Source organism: Arvicanthis niloticus, chromosome 25, assembly GCF_011762505.2.
Source record: "Arvicanthis niloticus isolate mArvNil1 chromosome 25, mArvNil1.pat.X, whole genome shotgun sequence".
In the NCBI taxonomy this organism is placed as follows: domain Eukaryota; kingdom Metazoa; phylum Chordata; class Mammalia; order Rodentia; family Muridae; genus Arvicanthis; species Arvicanthis niloticus.
The window spans coordinates 2323675-2341245 of NC_133433.1; the positions used below are offsets into that span (position 1 = coordinate 2323675).

General features: G+C 42.7%; 1 protein-coding gene across 6 annotated transcripts in view; it reads right to left on the reverse strand.

The window, feature by feature from the left end:
- The window catches only part of Bach2 (BACH transcriptional regulator 2), a 336474-nt gene that overhangs the window by 20094 nt on the left and 298809 nt on the right, over positions 1 to 17571 (reverse strand). For all 6 annotated transcript variants that reach the window (XM_076924034.1, XM_076924037.1, XM_076924036.1 and 3 more), the window contains one exon: positions 1513 to 3102. In XM_076924034.1, the coding sequence (XP_076780149.1) occupies positions 1513 to 3102 (1590 nt within the window). The remainder of the gene's footprint in view (positions 1 to 1512; positions 3103 to 17571) is intronic.

The following is a 17571-nucleotide window of genomic DNA, read 5'->3' on the forward strand; positions in this document are numbered from 1 at the left end:
GATTTCCAGAGCCAGGTCCTAGTAGGCTGGCATCATATCATGAAGTCATATTCCCAACATGTGTTTCTCTTTTCTGTGTTCTTCAAACACAGGGGCAAGACCTGCCACCGGGTTTGCTCGCTTCTGCTCCTGAGATGGGTGTGAGACACAGTCTCAGTTTTGAGCTGGTTCTTTGTCAGTCAGTAAGACGCTGCAGTGGGTACCAGGTCATGACCTAGACATGCTTAGGTTTGTCTAGGGAACATTCAAATTACTAGTGAGCTAGGGACCTCTGGGACTCCCATTCCTCTTTCTCATAGTCATGTGAGTCTTGCTTCTGCTGTAGCCAGTGCTGTCCCCACGTCCACTCCCAGAGACAGTGAGCCACAGATGAGGCCATTAGATGCCTTTTACCCACAAAGCACAATGCTTTCAGGCTGGACAAAACCTCACCACCACATCTATGTCTTCTTCCCATTTGTTGGACCCTGGGAAAGAAACAAGCCCTGACATAGTTCTGTGTGCCAACAAGGCACTTCTGGATGGATCCCACATCTAAGATGGGTGATGAGCATTCTGTCGTGCACTGTGACAGACACAGGGTCCCCCCCCCCCCCCCCGAGTCTTCTATCGACAAGAAATACTTCTAAGATGCAGGAAAAGAACGTTTGTGAGGACCTACTCACTCCCAATTAATCAATTTGAAAGAGCTTCTTCATTTTCCTTTGCACTGAAGGCATAAAGAGCAAAGACGAGGTCGGTCTTCCAAAGCAGGTGGAAGAGAGGGGTGTGGCGGCAGCAGAGGAAAAGGGGCGGAGACCGAAAGTATCTGAACCCTACGTGTGCACTGCACTCAGCCAGCCCCTGCGCACTGAGCACTGGAATCCAGGTCAGATATAAAGGGCTTTCTAAGACTGAAGTGGCTGATTCTGAATCACACTGCAGCATCCTGCCTCCAAGGAAGAGACAGAAGAAATGTCACCAGATCATTTATGGTCACCTTTAAACTTGACACCTGGGCTGGCTGGTCTCATGTCAGCTGGACACACAAACTAGAGCTATCTGGAAGGAGGGACCCTTAATTGAGGAAATGCCTCCAGAAGATCTGGCTGGATGGTATTTTCTTAAATTAGTTATTGATGGAGGAGGGCCCATCCCATTGTGGGTGGTGTCACCCTCAGGGAGGTGGTCCTGGGTTCTAAAAGAAAGCAGGATGAGCAAACCACGAGGAGGAGCAAGCCAGTCAGCAGCGCCCTTCCACGGCTCTGCATCAGCTCCTGCCTCCAGGGTCCTGTCCTGTTTGAATTTCCTGTCCTGATTTTCTTTGATGATAAACAGAAACATGGATGTGTAAATGAAACAAACTCCTTCCTCCTCAAGTTGCTTTTTGGTCATGGTGTTTAGTCACAGCAATAAAACCCTAACTATGACAACATATAAGAATGATCTGAGAGTAATGCTTGGGGAGACAAAAAATTCAGGTAAAGGACTGGGAGAGCAGGTCATACGCTTGAACTTATGTAAATTCCCTACCTCCTGGCCCCTGTCCTGCACAGGACACGACTCACTGTCTGCTTCCGAGAATGATCCAGATTCGTCGCTGGAATTGGTTCCGTAAGACTGCTCACATTTAATTTGGGGTCGGACTTGGTTGTACATTCCATCTCCCATCAGGCCTGGTTCCTGATGTTCCGCGGCAAGGAATCTGGCTCCCTGGGAACAGGGTGAAGAGGAAAACTCGCAGAGAGGGAGGCTGCAGGGGGAGCCCCCGCTCCCGTCCTCTGCATAGGAATAGGAGGAGCAGGAGCTGGAGGTCCTGGTTCTGGTCTCTAGCGGAGGTGAGCGAGGACAGACTTTGATTGGCACCGGGCAGCTGGTGTTGGGCCGTATCCTTCCTGGCAAGTGGTCAGCCACCAGTCCGCTGTGGGTGTAGGCCTGGGAGCTGGGGAGGGACTGGCCAGCTCCCACCCATAGACTTTTTGGCACCGGCTCCGAAAGGTCTTTGTCCAAACTGCTCACCACAGAATATGAATGCACTGGAGTGTTCGGTTGGTCACACGTGCTTGCGGAGAAGATGACACTCCTGCGGTCCAGCTCTCCCTCCTGTTTACAGAGAGTCTCCGGCCCAGGCCCCCTGAGTGGCGACCCCATTGCAAAGTTGGATACATCCTTCTGGCCCACATGGGGCTGTCCGTAATTCCCTGCCAAAGGGGTGTAATCAGTTTTAAGGTCACCCTGAGAGATGCTCTTGTTAAAAGGGCATGCTGAACTCCTGACAAAGTGTTGCTGAGATGTACTGGGCAGGCCAGTTGACTCCACACCTTTTGTTATACCGAATAGAGACCGCAGACAGGAAGGCGAGGCCACACTCCTGGATCTGTCCAGGCAGGTGGCTCCAGTAGGGGTACCGGGGGTAGGGGCAGGGCTAGGCTGTTTTCGGTCCATCTCGACATCTCTTGGTCTGTCTTTGATGTCAGTTTCATCTCCTGACAGGCAGAGTGTGATGCTCTCCTCCTCGGTCTCCTCATTGGGTGGCTCACTTTTGATCTGTCCCATGGAGAGGCCCGGCTTGAGACTATTGCCAGGACTGTCTTCACTGAATGTGCTTGCAAACCCCGAGGTACCGTGTGAGGGTGCACTGTAGACATTCTTGGTACATGCAAGCTGGTACTTCTTATATCTAGGGTATTGTGTCAGTGCACCCTTTTCTGAGTTTTCCTTGGTGTCTGTGGGTACCTCAGACTCAGGGAGCAAGGCTTCTTCTTTCTCTGCTACTGGGATGGCAGTGGCCTCAAAGCTGATGGGGTCTGGGAGCATCTGGTCTGTGGTGCAAGCCATCCTAGCTGTCTCTGAGTCCATCGTCTCTTCTTCTTCCTCCTCTTCTCCGGCAGAGTTCCCATGGTCCTCTTGGGGGCGCTGGCACGCACTGTCCTTTCTGCACACAAACAGGCCATCCTCCCTGTTCAGGAGCTGAGTCTGCAGGAAGCTGAAGCAGGAGTCCTCCAGATTGTGCATGCGCAGGAACTCGGCACAGCGGATGACCTCACGGATGTTCTCTCTGCTGAGTAACAGCTTGGCAGTGTAGGCAAACTGTAGCAGTGGCCCAAAGCCCCTGGCCGTGACCTGCAAAACAAACAGGGAGATTGCCAACATTACCATCAGCACTGCTATTGTCCTGAATTTCTCAACCAAAGCAAGATAACCAGACAGTGCTAATGCCCTAGAATAAAAACTGCAAAGGAGCAGTTAATCTCATACTGGGTCAGCAAGGCTTCTGCTTCCAATAACCGGTGGCTGTCTCGTGCCTGCCACCTCCGTCCTTCATGGCACCAGTAGAATTGAGAATCGCCAAGGTCAAGTGGTGAGGCAAGATGACAAAGGGTTCACTGTTCACACTAATGAAATATCCTGGCAAAGATGCCGAGAACAATGGGAAGCCTATTAATTTCTGTCCCCGTCAGTCCTGTCGAGAGCCATTCTACACAAGAGGGGGTGCTGTGGATCTTCTTGCAGCTCTCGAGCCAGAGAAAGCATTATCATTTTCTTGTCAACCACAAAGATGGTAGGAAGGCCCTGTCAAAACTCAGTGTCTGTGGGGTTTTTTAATACACTGTTAAAAGAAACATTGAAAAATCCCTCTTTTGCTCAGCTCAACCATCACAGCTTTGATTTGGGATTGTCTACTTCTCTTCCTCCTCCTCCTCCTCCCCTTCCTCCTCCTCTTCCTCCTCTTCTTTTTCTTTTGTTTTTTCTTCTTTCTTTCTTTCTTTCTTTTTCTTTTTCTTTTTTTTTGAGAAAAGTGTCTCATTATGTAGCCCTGGCTGTCCTGAAACTCACTATGTAGACCAGACTGTCCTTAAACGCAACAGAGATCCACCTGTCTCTATCTCCCAAGTGCTGGGATTAAAGGCATGCACCACTGTGCCTGGCCTACTTGGGATTTTTAATCAGCATGCTATACCTGCTCTTATAATGACACCAAAGATGATGACGACTGTTAACAAGAAATTAACTCTTGGTTCAGAAAGAGTAAGGGTGAGAGTGTACAGATCTACACAGTCTGCTGGCACTTTGATAGCTGTAGCCTCCAAGTACAAAGGATACAGGTATTCCTTCCCTAATTATTAGCAGCAGCTTTGCCATGTAAATGTCTACAATCTTCTGCAGCTCAGCCTACTGTCTTGCTGCTTCTCCAGTGTATTTTATTGCATGAGAAGGTACTTACGTACAGCCTCCACACACATGTGTACACGGGCACACAGAATGACAACGACTTAGATAATTAAAAGTATGTTTGTTGCCTATGGCTAGATGCACTTTTATTTATTTATTTTTTTTTAAAGTTTGAAATATCTAAACTGTGGGACTCAGGGTGGGCTTCCTTCCCTGCATATACTATGCGATTTCCCATAGATCTTTATGAACACTGCTGCTGCTGATCCCAGGGGAAAGGGAGACAGATCTACAAATCATGTGAACACATCAAACAAGAGCAGCAGACCTGGGTGCCTGCTTCAGCTACAGTGGGAGTGATCAAAAAGTTCCGGCGGGGGAGTGAGTGGGAGGAAGACGGAGCGGAAAGCTGACTGGTTGACTTCTGCATGCCTTAAACTTCCTGCAGCACAGGAAGCCCAAGCTCATTAAAACACCTGTCTCCACTGCTCAAGATTCAACCCATTGTGTCTCCGAAACTCTTGCAGCCAGAGAGAGCAAAGGTCCTGGATTCTCCACTGAATGGGATCTTAAATTTGATATTGTGGAAGTACTTGATAAAAACGCAAATAGAAATAATCTGTCAGATAATGAATTCAGAGGAATTCAGCCATCAGTAACAAGCAGATTTGGAATAAAGACAAAGGGTTTGGATAAAAGGCAAGGAAGGGAGAAGCTAAATGGTTACTACTTTCAGATGACATGGTTTTTAACAATAGGTAACCCTGAAGAGTCCATCATTTATGATCATGAACTAAAAATAAAGTTATAAGACACAAAAATCAACACAGACAAGCGAGCAGCACTTCTATGTACTAGCAGTGAATTGTCCTAAAGTGGAAACCCCATTTACCATAGGGACACAAAACACGTAGAAATAAATCTAACCAATGATGCTAAAGATCTCTACAGTGAAAAATGATAAAACATTGAGGAAAGAAATTGGAGACATATAGACAAACAGAAGGATATTATGTGTTTGTGGGCTAGAAGAATTAATATCGTTAAGATGTTCTTATTGTCCAAGCAAATCTACATGCAATCCAATGTAACCCATACTGAAATATGAATATTATTTATAGGAGTCAAAGAATACCTTACAGTTTTGGTGATATATGCCTTACAGTTCTAGTTACTTGAAGAGCTAAGAGGGTTTAAAATTAGACAGAGGTCAGCCTGGGCAATATTCTCATATTCATTCTCATTCTCTCTCTTCTTCTCTCTTCTCTCTTCTCTCTTCTCTCTTCTTCTCTCTTCTCTCTTCTCTCTTCTCTCTTCTTCTCTCTTCTCTCTTCTCTCTTCTCTCTTCTCTCTTCTCTCTCTCTCTCTCTCTCTCTCTCTCTCTCTCTCTCTCTCTCTCTCTCTCTTCCTCTTCCTTTCCCCCTCACCCTCCCTCTCTTTCAAGATGGGTGTTCTCACTATATAGCCCAGGCTGTCTTTCAACTCTTAATTCTTCTGCTTCTGCCTCCCAGGTTCTAGAATTATATCAGTATGTCACAGAACATGGCCTGGCTCTGCTTCTTTTTACAAAAGCAGTATTTTTATCAGTTCTTTGAGAATTGCATACAATGTATTCTGATCATATTCACCTCCTCCACCAACTCCTCCTAGAGCAGTGCTTCTCAACCTTCCTGACGCTGCGGCCCTTTCCTTCAGCTCCTCACATTGTGCTGACCCCATCCATAACCTTACTTCATTGCTACTTCATAACTGTAATTTTGCTGTTGGTATGAATTGTAATGTAAATATCTGATATGCAGGATACCTGATATGTGACCCCAAAAGGACTGTGACCCACAGGCTGAGACTACTATCCTAGATCCTCCCCTACTAACTTTCTACCGACTCAATTTCTTGTTCTTCTCCACCCTACTCTTAAACTGCACCACCACTACTTCCTCCTTCTCCACCATCACCACCACTAACAACAACGACGACGACAACGATAACAACCACCACCACAACCACCACCACCACCACCACAACAACAATGTCCAATTTTTGTTGCCTTCAATGCAGAGCCTGCTATGAAGTATGGCTGACCTGTTAGTGACCATTAAAGAAGCCTAACTCTCTTTCTCTGAGTAGCCATCAAATACCAACAGTTCTACTCCTCACTGAGGTAGAACTTTGTGCCCACCTTCCCCTCCCATTCTTGGACATTGTCTGGTTTCATCTTGCCCAGGTTTTGTTCATGCTGTTATAAATGCTGTGAGTTCATATGTGCAATATCCTCTCTTGTGTCAGGAAAACACTATCTCCTTGAAGTCATCTATTACCTGGGGGCTCTTCCCACCCCATGTTCCATGAAGATCCTTAATCCCTGGAAGTTGTAAGGTTTTCCTCACCAGGTTGCTTTTGGTCATGGTTTTAATCACAGCAATAGAAACCTAACTGGAACATAGGGTAACTCCATTTAAACTTTTAATGTATGCATATTTATATATTTTAAGGAGCTCCTATGGCAATAGATGGCTTTTTAAAATCTGGCTATGCCTCTTAATTATTATTTTTCTTTTGGAATGTGTTGTGAGTGACAAGCAACTGCCATCTTGGGGCATTCAGATGTGTTCCCTTGAAAGATTTCATTTCAGCTAAGCTTGTTGGTGGTTTATACCCCAGCATAGCAAGGAGATTCTTGCTACATCCAACTGCTTCCTCCCATCTGGTGACTCTGCATGTGGCTTTGGGGAAGGGTTAGAGTGTGTGTTTGTGTGAGTGTGTGTATAGTATATATAGAAGTAGAAAGTGTATATATATATATATATATATATATATATATATATATATATATTATATAAAAAGCATGTATATTCTCTGTATCTCTGACTACATGTATATATACTTATTATATATCAATCAAGAAAGACTAGATAGGGCTACAGGAAGCCCACACCACTGCTGGATAAGGCTTTTCAGGTACAGCTTGTGGGGATCCCCTCACTCCTCTCACTTATACTCTGTAAGGAAGCCATAAACTCATTGGTTCTTTAGAGGGAACTTCAGGGGAATCATGTTTCAGTTGGTCATTAGGACTCTGGGAAGAGGACTACATGTTGCTTTATGTCTCTCCCTGGGCAACAGTATGGAACCACAAAAGATCCCAAATAACTAAAGAAATCTATAAGAAAAGTAACAAAGCAAGAAGCATTGTACTACCCCCTTTACAGATATAACGTAAGCTGCATTAACCCAAGCAGCATTGTCATGGTATTATATAGAACCCAGACCAGGAGAGTGGAATAGAGAGCCCAGAAATAAACCCATACATTTACAGACAGTGGGTCTGACAAAGGTGCTAAGAACATACAACAGGGAAAGAAATCACTTCTGTAAATGCTACTGGGAAAACTGTCTGACTTTACAGCATGAAAACAGATCTTGTCTCTCTCCAGATACAAATATCCACTCAAAGTGTATGAAAGACTCAAACGTGGGATCTCAGAGTACAACGGAAGCACGGGAGTAAGCATGGAATTCCATCATGCTGGTCTGGACTATGAAGGTTCTGGATATTGGATTTATACCTCATTTTGAGGTATGAAGAAACAAAAACAAAACTAGACAAAGGGGCTTATATCAGAATAAAAACAGGTTCTACTTAGCAAAGAAATTACGGAGTGCAGAGAGATTTGGGAATATATCTGCAAGTCCTACATTTACTAAGAGTCAAATGGGAAAGATAATGATGAGAGGGCAGCTATGACCTTTAACCTCAGCACTCCAGGGGCAGGCAGATCTATGTGACTTGAGGCCAGCTTGGTCTCCATAAGGAGCTCTATGCTAGCTAGGGCTACATAGTGAGAGCCTGTCTCAAAAAATTATAAAAAACCCAATAGGATTGCTGTTATTAGAAGAGTAAAGCTTAGTATGTGTTGGTGAGGTCGCAGAGAAGAGGAACCATTGAGAATTCCCTATAAAATTAAAAACGAAACCCCACTGCTGGGCGTATTTCCAAAGGAAATAAATATGGTATATCTGTACCCATGTACTTAATGCAGCATAATTCTCAGTAGCTAACTCTCTATAATAAAGGAAGCATAGGCTATGTACACAGTTGAAGACAGTATAGCATAAAATGCACAAAACCTATTATTTGTAACTACATAAATGGTCACATAGGACATTTTACAAGTAAAATAAGGAAGGCATGGAGAGACATGATTGCATTAGTTTACTCATATGTACAGTCAATCATAGATTTCATAGGCACAGAAAAGAAAATGTGGATGAGGAGGCTAGGAGGATATAAGGAATTGGAACACGGTGGTCAAAGAACCCACAACTATTAAAAAAAAAGTTCATCTGAGAGCCACCACACAGTGAGTAGTTAGTGACAATATGGAATATTCCTGAAAACTGACAAGAAAGCATACGTGTTCTTATCACAGTCTGATAACTAATGTATTTGTTAGATAGCTTGACTTATCCATCCAAGTGTGGCCATGCTTCAAAACAGTATTTTATACACGAGACAGCCATACAAATTAATGTGCCTATTAAAATAAAAAAGACTGAACAGAGATTGGCTTATAAATTATAATCCAAGGCCAAGACAGAGGAAAGTCTGTCTGCACCAGAAAATTTCACAAGAGCCAACATCTAACTTTTCTTCCACATGCAGATGAATCCCGCTTTGCCACATACAACTGTACTCCTATATGCAAGGCTTTGTCTAAGGGGTCACAGCCACTGCTGTGAAGCAACTAATGGACCAGTTCTGTGCTGGCTTGTAAACCTCGTACCCAGGGAAACTGAGAAGCAGGGAGGTAAAGGAACTCATGCAAAGTTGTACAATCCAGTAGGTAAGCAGGCAGGATGTAAACCCAGGCAGGATGCACTCAGGGCTGAGAGCGATGGACAAGCACATGGCTGTGACCTTTAGTTGAGATGTGTAGAGGAGGTACAAAGGATGAAAAGTTAATTACTGAGTAAGAGTGTATGCAAGTCAACTCCAGAAGTGCCATCGTGAGGGTACGTGAACAGCTGTCAGCTGAGAAATCCAGACATACGCGTGACAAGACACAGCTGGTCTGCTGGTCCCTGGAACACATGCACTGGGACACTAGGATGCTGTTAGTCTGTTTGTGCTGTGGGTCTAGGTTGCATTCATACGATGTACACATTTACAACTGCCAATGGAGAAACCCCAGACAATGGTAACAGGTCCAAATGTATACTACACCCCCCCCACTCACCCAAGTGTCCATCACACATTTTGGATAATGCTAAACCCAGCAATTACTGGATTGTCTACATACTGGATTAGCCTCCGTGTCTCCAAAGATGCCTACACAATCTGCCTCTTTTGGGGAACCACTTAAATCCATTCATTGTATCAGATGGCAACTATCCAGGTAGCAAGGTGAAGCCATACATCATAAAGCTGTGAGCACATCTACACTGATATTTACTCTTTGTTCTTAAGGAGCAAGTCTCTGACAATGGGGGGGAAAAGGGAGGGAGGCAGAGAATCATCCACCACACCAATGACCCATAAAATTATATTTAAAATAGTAATGATCATCAAGTAGAACGAAGTGGTCAGAAATAGAGAACTAGTCCCGTTCCACTGCTGTTAATAAGCCCTGTGCCATCGCTGTGAAGGAAGTGGACATATCTAGGTTAAAGCCCACTGGCCATTTAGGAATGTCCTAAAGGCATGGTAAACAGTACTAGGTAAGTACAATATTAGGAAGAACTTGGAATAACAGGCCTGCCTTTGAATGGCATACTCTGAACGGATGCCTTTGAAGAGCACCTTTTCATCAGGCTTAACTACGTTGCTATCTGGCCCTGGAATACACAGCACATACTATGCCGATGGTACTAGGAGCAGATAGGGCGTTCTGTGTGGGACTGAGACCAGGAAGGTTGTAGGAACTAATATTTTCCTGCTTTCTGTATCCTGCTGACTACTGACCTTAGCCAGTAATTGGTACACATGAGGCAGTAGCACCAACCTGTAAATATTAGCTCTCAAAGTTGTATGACCAGGCCACCAAACTCATAGTGACATGAACCAACACACTGACAATGACATATTAGAATACTGACCCTTAACCCTTTATTCCTTGGGGTTCTGACTTATTATTTCTATTCAGTTAACAAAAGGAAGGCTACTAAAAGGCTAATAAAAATTCAACTAACAGAACATGGAGTTGGTGCAATTTGAAGGATGGTGAGTTCATTTCTTCTCAAGGAACCCATTTTGCTATTGGTGAAGCATATGATAAGAAACACAGTTGGCCTTAAACATATGTAAAAATGGGGGTCCGATGATCCCCATTTATGAGGATAAGTAACTGTTTTCAGATTGTATTTAAGGTGTCTTCCATAGGAGATAATTTTTCATGTCTGGTATCATAAGCCTTTGCTGGGACTGTGATAAGTGTGTGTGTATGTGTGTAATCTACTACTGTTGTTTTACTAAGTGGACATATTATCAGACTGCCTTCTAAATGTTTATCGTCAGAGAAGTATCTTTTATCAGTGAGCAGCAAAGTAAAGACTCATAACTGATTGTAGTAAGTATGAGTACTTAGCCCTCAACGAGATATTCACATCAACCCATCCCAAGGCTCAGCGAGCATCATTGGAGAGGGAGAAAAAAATGGTGAGGAATCCTGTAAAATGCTGTCTTCTGGTCACGAGATGGCCACTGCACTCATGAACTCACAGAAGGTGGATTTACACAAGACCTATAGGAGATCAAGTGGGTCAGAAATTCTAGTATGGATGGAGGTAGGGGTCATGAGGCTCCACCCACAGTGGGGGAGTCATTGGTAACTGATGTCTGCTGGGAAAAGGGGAGTCACTTTTTTGGAGGTGTGGCCATTAGTATGATTCTCATGCTCCTGTGGATGTGGGCAGACTCCATATCCACAGCATAGATATGCTTCTGGACTTCTTAAACTCAGGATGCTGACCACTCCTGTAGGATGTATTTTCTTAGCAAAACCCTTGTCAAGTAAAGCAAGGCTGGTGACTACTCACTTTCTATCGCCATAGTACAACTTTCTATTCTGCAAGACAAAAGCTGTTTTACCCCAGGCATAACTGCCATCTTTGTGGTCTGGGTTGTTTATTGCTAATGTCTGTCTTGACTTTTTTTTGTCTCTAATACCTATTTACTCAGTTAAAACTAACTTGCCTAGACAAAAATGTAAAAGAAGTATATACGTTTAAAAAAGTCTCTAGAAAATCATGAAAAATGAAGTGTAATCTTAATTATTTTCCGTTAGTTTAAAAGCAGACTAAGTTCCTCTTTTAAGACCACTCATTCAGGGCTGGGGCTCAGCTCAGTGACAGAGCATTTGCTCACTATGTATAATTACCCCTGACACCACAAAACAAAAAGAGATAACGCATCAATTTTCTACAAATGATAGTATCATTTTTTATTTTATTAAAACATTAGTGCCTAAACTAATGGGTTTAGTTGTATATAATGGGTTTAGTTGTCATACCTTCATATATTCTTTCTTTTTTAAAAGTTTATTTATTCATTTTACATAATATGGGTATTTTGCCTGCATGTAAATTTGCGCTCCATTCACCTGTAATACCTATGGAGGCCAGAAGAGGGCATCTGATCCACTGGGATGTGGGGCGGGCACAGGTGCTGGGAATCAGATTTGGATCTTCTGGAAGAGCATCCAGGACTCTTATCTGTTGTTCCATCTCTCTAGCTCCTTTGTCTGTCTGTCTGTCTGTCTGTCTGTCTGTCTGTCTGACAGCATTTCTTTGTTAGCCCTTGGCTGTCATGGAACACACTTTGTAGACTAGGCTGGCCTTGAACTCATAGACACCTTTCTGCCTGAACCTGTGGAGTGCTGGGATTAAAGGCATGCACCACCATACCCGACTCTTTTGTCTTTCTTTCTTTTCTCCCCCCCCCCTTCCCTTCTCCTGCTTGTTCCAGCACTGCTTGCTCCAGCCCAAAGGTTTATTTATTTATTATATGTGAGTACACTGTAGCTGTCTTCAGACACTCACTAAGAGGGAATCATATCTCATTATAGATGGTTGTGAGCCACCATATGGTTGCTGGGATTTGAACTCAGGACCTCTAAAGAGTAGTCAGTGCTCTTAACCACTGAGCCATCTCACCAGCCCTCCTTTGTCTTTATTAATTAATTCTCTTCTTCCACTCCTGTTCCCATACCCCTCCTGCTTGTGCCTTTCTTTTCTACATGTCACACGTGTTTCATGATCTTATCTACTTACCCCCCCCCCCCCACACAATTAAAATAAGATTTGGCAAATGAGATAGCATGTGGTGTTTGCATTTCTGAATTTGGGTCACCTTACTGTAACAATTCCAAGTTCTATCTGCTTTCCTGTAAACTTCATTTTTTTATGGCTGCATCACATTCCATTGTTTATATATACCACCTCTTTATCCATTCATCTGTTGATGGGCATGTTGGCTGGTTCCATTTCACTGCTATGGTGATTCATGCAGCAACAAACATGGATGTGGTAGGGTATAAAATGACAGGACACATTGTCTTTAAGGAATATTCCAAGAGTGGTTTAGCTGGGTCATATGGCAGTTCTATTTTTTCAGGTTTTTAAAGATGTGTTCATGTTGATGTCCATGGTGGCTGCACCAAGTTACACGTCTATGGCCTCAACAACATTTCCTGTCATTTGTCACACCTAATCTTAATTTTCTGTTAATACTTGTCACATTTTCTCCCTAACACATTATGCTATACAAGTACAAAACACTGAGGTTGTATGTGTTAGACTAATTAACCTTGCTACCAGAATGAATTTATTAAGGCAATCAACCTTCTGATCATTTTAGTTTAATTTAGGCAAAGTATAGTGGCTTGAATGAAAATGTCCCCCATAGGCTTCTGTATATGAATGCTTGGTCCCTAATTGGCAGAACTATTTTCAAAAGAATTACAAGGTGTGGCCTTACTGGAGAAGGTGTGGTTGGCATTTAGGTTTTTATTTTTTCCCAATCTGCTTTTATACCATTTTAATTACATGCAAATATAAAGGTCAGTTCTAGGTTGAGGAACTAGCAATACAATAGATGCAAAAAGTCAAGGAACAAGCAAGACAATAAACACAAATAATCAAAGAACAAGCAAGGCAATAAACAAAATTCCATAAACACTCCTGTGATCACTATTTCTAAGGGCTTATCAGGATGGCCAAAGTATCTGAGCCTTCTTCCCTGTCCTAGCCCAAAGTCATTTTCATGTCTGAAGCCTACTTCCTTGTTCTAGCTTAAGATTTATATTCCCACCTATAATTACTAATGTCAGATTCCTGCCTGAAGCCCATTTCCTTATCCTTGGCCAATGTCAGATTCCTGCCAAGCAGCCCCAAAAAGCTCTCCACATTTCCCCCTTTTTTATTTCATAAACAAGACTGAGTCTGTCTTAGGTCGTTCTGACAAGAATGCCTTCCTCACCCGTCAGGAAACATGCATTATCAAAAGCAATGTATTCTGTCTTATGACTTTATGCAGAATTTTACCCGTCCTTGGCTTGTCAGCCTGTTAAATTAATAACTCTGTCTGGGGATGGCATTTAGGTTTTAAAAGCCCACACCTTTTCTTTCTCTCCCTCTCCCTCTTCTTTCTTTCTGATTCTAACTTGAGGGTCAGGATACAAGCTGTCAGCTACTGCCATAGCATCATGCCTGCCTGTCTGCTGTCATGCTTCCTGCTGCTATAGTCATGGACTTGCCCTTTGAAACTGTAAGCAAAGCCCTAAAATGTTTTTTTTTTTTTTTTTTTTTTAATAAGTTGCTTTAGTCATTCTTTTCACAGGAACAGAAAAATAACTAAGATAGAACTGGTACCAGGGACTAGGGCATTGCTGTGACAAGCCTGGTGATACTGTTTTGGGGAATGTGTAAGATTCTGAGGCTTTAGACTGGAAAAGCATTTAAATGCTGTAAGTGGGGCTTAATGGACCATCCTCATAGGAGCTTGGAAGATAGTAATGCTGAGAGCAATGTGGCAGAGACAATATTAGCAACCAGGCTAGAGACTATTCTTGTGGCAGTTTGGTAAAGAATGTGGCTGCCTTTTATTTCTGTCCTAAGAATCTACCTGAGGCTAATTATAAGAATTTTGGATTAATGGTGTTGGCAGAAGAGATTTCAACACAACCTATGATTGATTGTGTCTGTAGTAAAAAATAGCAAGAAGGGCAAAAATACAAAATATACAGTTTGAGGAGAAAAAGAACACAAGGAAATGAATGTAATGTTGGAGCCACATCTTATGCTCAAAGAGATGAGAAACTTAAAGAAAAGCCTGACTTGGAGCCTGGCTTCCTGAGTTGGCCTCACATTCCTGGACTCAAGTGATACATTTGTCTTAGCCCCCCATCCCCACCCCCCAAGTAGCTGGGACTACAGATGTGTGCCACTAAGACTTAACTAAACTATTTTAATTTTAAGACAAGGTCTCATATATCCCAGGCTGGGCTCAAACTTTCTATGTAGCTAAGAATAACCTGATCTTCCTGTCCCCAACTCCTGAGTGTTAGTATTCAAAGTGTCCTAACCACATGTCCAGTTATATCCATGTATGAAGGTAGGGAGGCTGTTCTTGTCTGAACTGGTTTGGGGTGCATGGGCAATAAGGTATGCAGTATCTTCTAAGTGAATTTTTAGGGAGACACCTCTACTTACAATCTTATGCCTAAGCATAATTGTGCATTATGGGAAGGGAATGTTAAAAACAGGTATAAGCTACAATGTAGGTGCTGGGATGGTAACACAGGTCTCTGGAAGAGAAGCCAGTACTCTTAACCACTGAGCTTTCCCTTCAGTCCCACTGTCACTCTGGACATCCTATCTGATCTGTTCTTTTGCAGTTAACTTGCTACTTCTGTAACTTTTGTGGACCTTTACTTCACTTCTGATTAATAAGCCAAGAACTTGGAAACAGCTGATACAGACTCTCACCACAAGTAACTTTTATCTTTATGGTGCCAAGGCTGGGTACTATAAGTTCATTACATGTTTTTTACTGCCTGACTTCTGGATCCTGCCAATAAGGAAGCATGAAAGGCATGGTTCCTTGTCTCCTGTTCTCTCCTTCACTCTGTTGATGTGTTCTGGAGGAGCTCACTGATGAGCTGTCTGAAGGGAGCTGTTTTCCCCCCAGGTTTATTCCTGAGCCCCCCATCTCTGCTCATGGGTGCCTTTCCTCTCCTCTAGATGTAGGACTGGTAGATGCTTTCTGAAGTAGATGCTTTTCATTCCCTTGTGTTCTTTTTCTCCTCAAACTGTGTATTTTGTATTTTTGCCCTTCTTGCTACTTTTCACTGTAGACACAGTCAATCATAGGTTGTGTTGAAATCTCCTCTGTCAACACCATAACTGGAAATCAACAATAATAATAACTGGACCAACAATCTCTCTTTTTTATTCTTATTTTCCAACACATGTGCAAACAATTTCTTAGACCCTCAGTTTAAAGAAAAAAAAACCTTGTTATTATTTTCAATTTTCCTGACTCAATCTTCCATTTTTTCTGGTAAGAAGACTGAGGCCAGCAGGGACTTACTAAAGTCACATGACTACTAAAGTCACCTTGCTACTAAGGCCACATGGCTTAATTTAAGCTTTCTGACTGTAGAGCTCAACTTCCAAGCTCTTTTTTTTTTTTTTTTTTTTTTTTACTTTTTTAAAAAACACTGAAATGAGATGGACTAGAAATCTTATTTAATGTGGAAACATGTTATTGTAAGTATCCTTATATTCTCCACAGCATTCAGTTGTATTTAGGTCTATTTAAAAGATGTTTGGCCAACTGGATGTGGTACCTCTTTGGGTATGAACAAGGGTAAATTTCATACTTGGTTTTATTGTTATTTTCATGATTCAGATTTTGGACCTGTTTCCTAGACTGGAGGTAACTGCTATGCTTCTCTCTTGCCCAATGAAACTCTTAAATTTTTTTTACAGAATTACTCTTTGACAATTTCATGCATGCATATGTTTTGATCAAATCCATACTCATTACCCTTTCTTATCCTCTTCTTAACTGACTGAGCCCCTTCCTTCCTCTTTCCAGTGAGTACCTTTTCATTTTCATGTCTCTCTGGGACCTACTGGGTTTAATAGGTGTGCTTGGATGCTGAATGGGTGGGTTATTTACGGGAGCACAGTTAGATGCCCTCTTCTCACCCAGAGAGCCTATAGGAAATCTGCAGGTTCAGTTCAACACCAGACTTTAGAATCTGGAAGATGTTTGTTATAATTAACTTGATAGGATCTAAAATTACCAAAGAAACAAGGGCATGCCTGTGAAGGATTCTCTTAGGTTGTGACCCACCCTAAAGGTAGAAATACCATTCTATAAGCTGGGTGCCCAGAAATGCATAAAAAGGGAAAGTGAACTGAGTGCAAGCATTCCCCTCTCTGTGGTTCTTTACTGAAGATGCAACATGACCAGCTGCATCCTCAGGCCCTGACTACCAGGACCTCTCTGCCATTATGGACTGTACCTTTGAACTGTGCATCAAATCAATCAAACTTTTTCTCCCTTGAGCTACCTTTGTCAGGGCGCTATATCACAGCAGCAGGAAAAGTAACAAAGACAATGTCAAAGAACACATGGCGTTTTGGTAGAGAGGTCTGTTATCAGTGCTTTGCTCCAGGTTAGAAAAGCAGCCTGCAAAAGCTGGTGTCCAGAGGGAGCTTTAAGTGCATCCTCTGTCAGTGTTGGTTGGCTCAGCACCATCACAGGGTTTCATCAATTTCTGTATTTCTTTGGGCATTTCATGGCTAGGGAAGCAAGCATGCATTGTCATCTTTCCTGACAACTGTCAATGTCTTGGGCTGAGGATCCTTCACCTCAACTGGGCAACTTTACTCCTTAGCTCACCCCTCACGTAAGGCACTTGCTATTTTCTCTTTCAGGTAAAGACAGTTTCATTTCCCCAAGTAAGTGACTAGCAAAAGTTTTATCAGCTATAAATATATTCATATTTACCCTAACAGCATACAATGAAAATAGAAGCTCTCCCTTCTGAACGATTATGCAAGGGAGTTCATGGAACAATTTTTAGAATGCGATTTCAGTATAAGTACCCAGCCTAAAATAGAAATAAAATAGTAGCATTTTACACTTTGCAGTGTAAAATGAAAACGAGAAGCTCCCACTCACTAGGAAATGAAGTAGTAAAACGTGCACGAGGGTTTATAGTTTCATTTGAAAAAACCACCCCCAAGGATCTATTTTTTAAAAGATATTTTTAAAAAAATTATCTCATTTCCATGCTGACTGACCTTCTCCCCACTCAGAAACCTAGTGTTCTCCATAGACTAGAACTTTCTGGAATCAAGGGCTGTTTTTACCCATCAACCCCTCTAATCATTTCAAACTGTCAATCA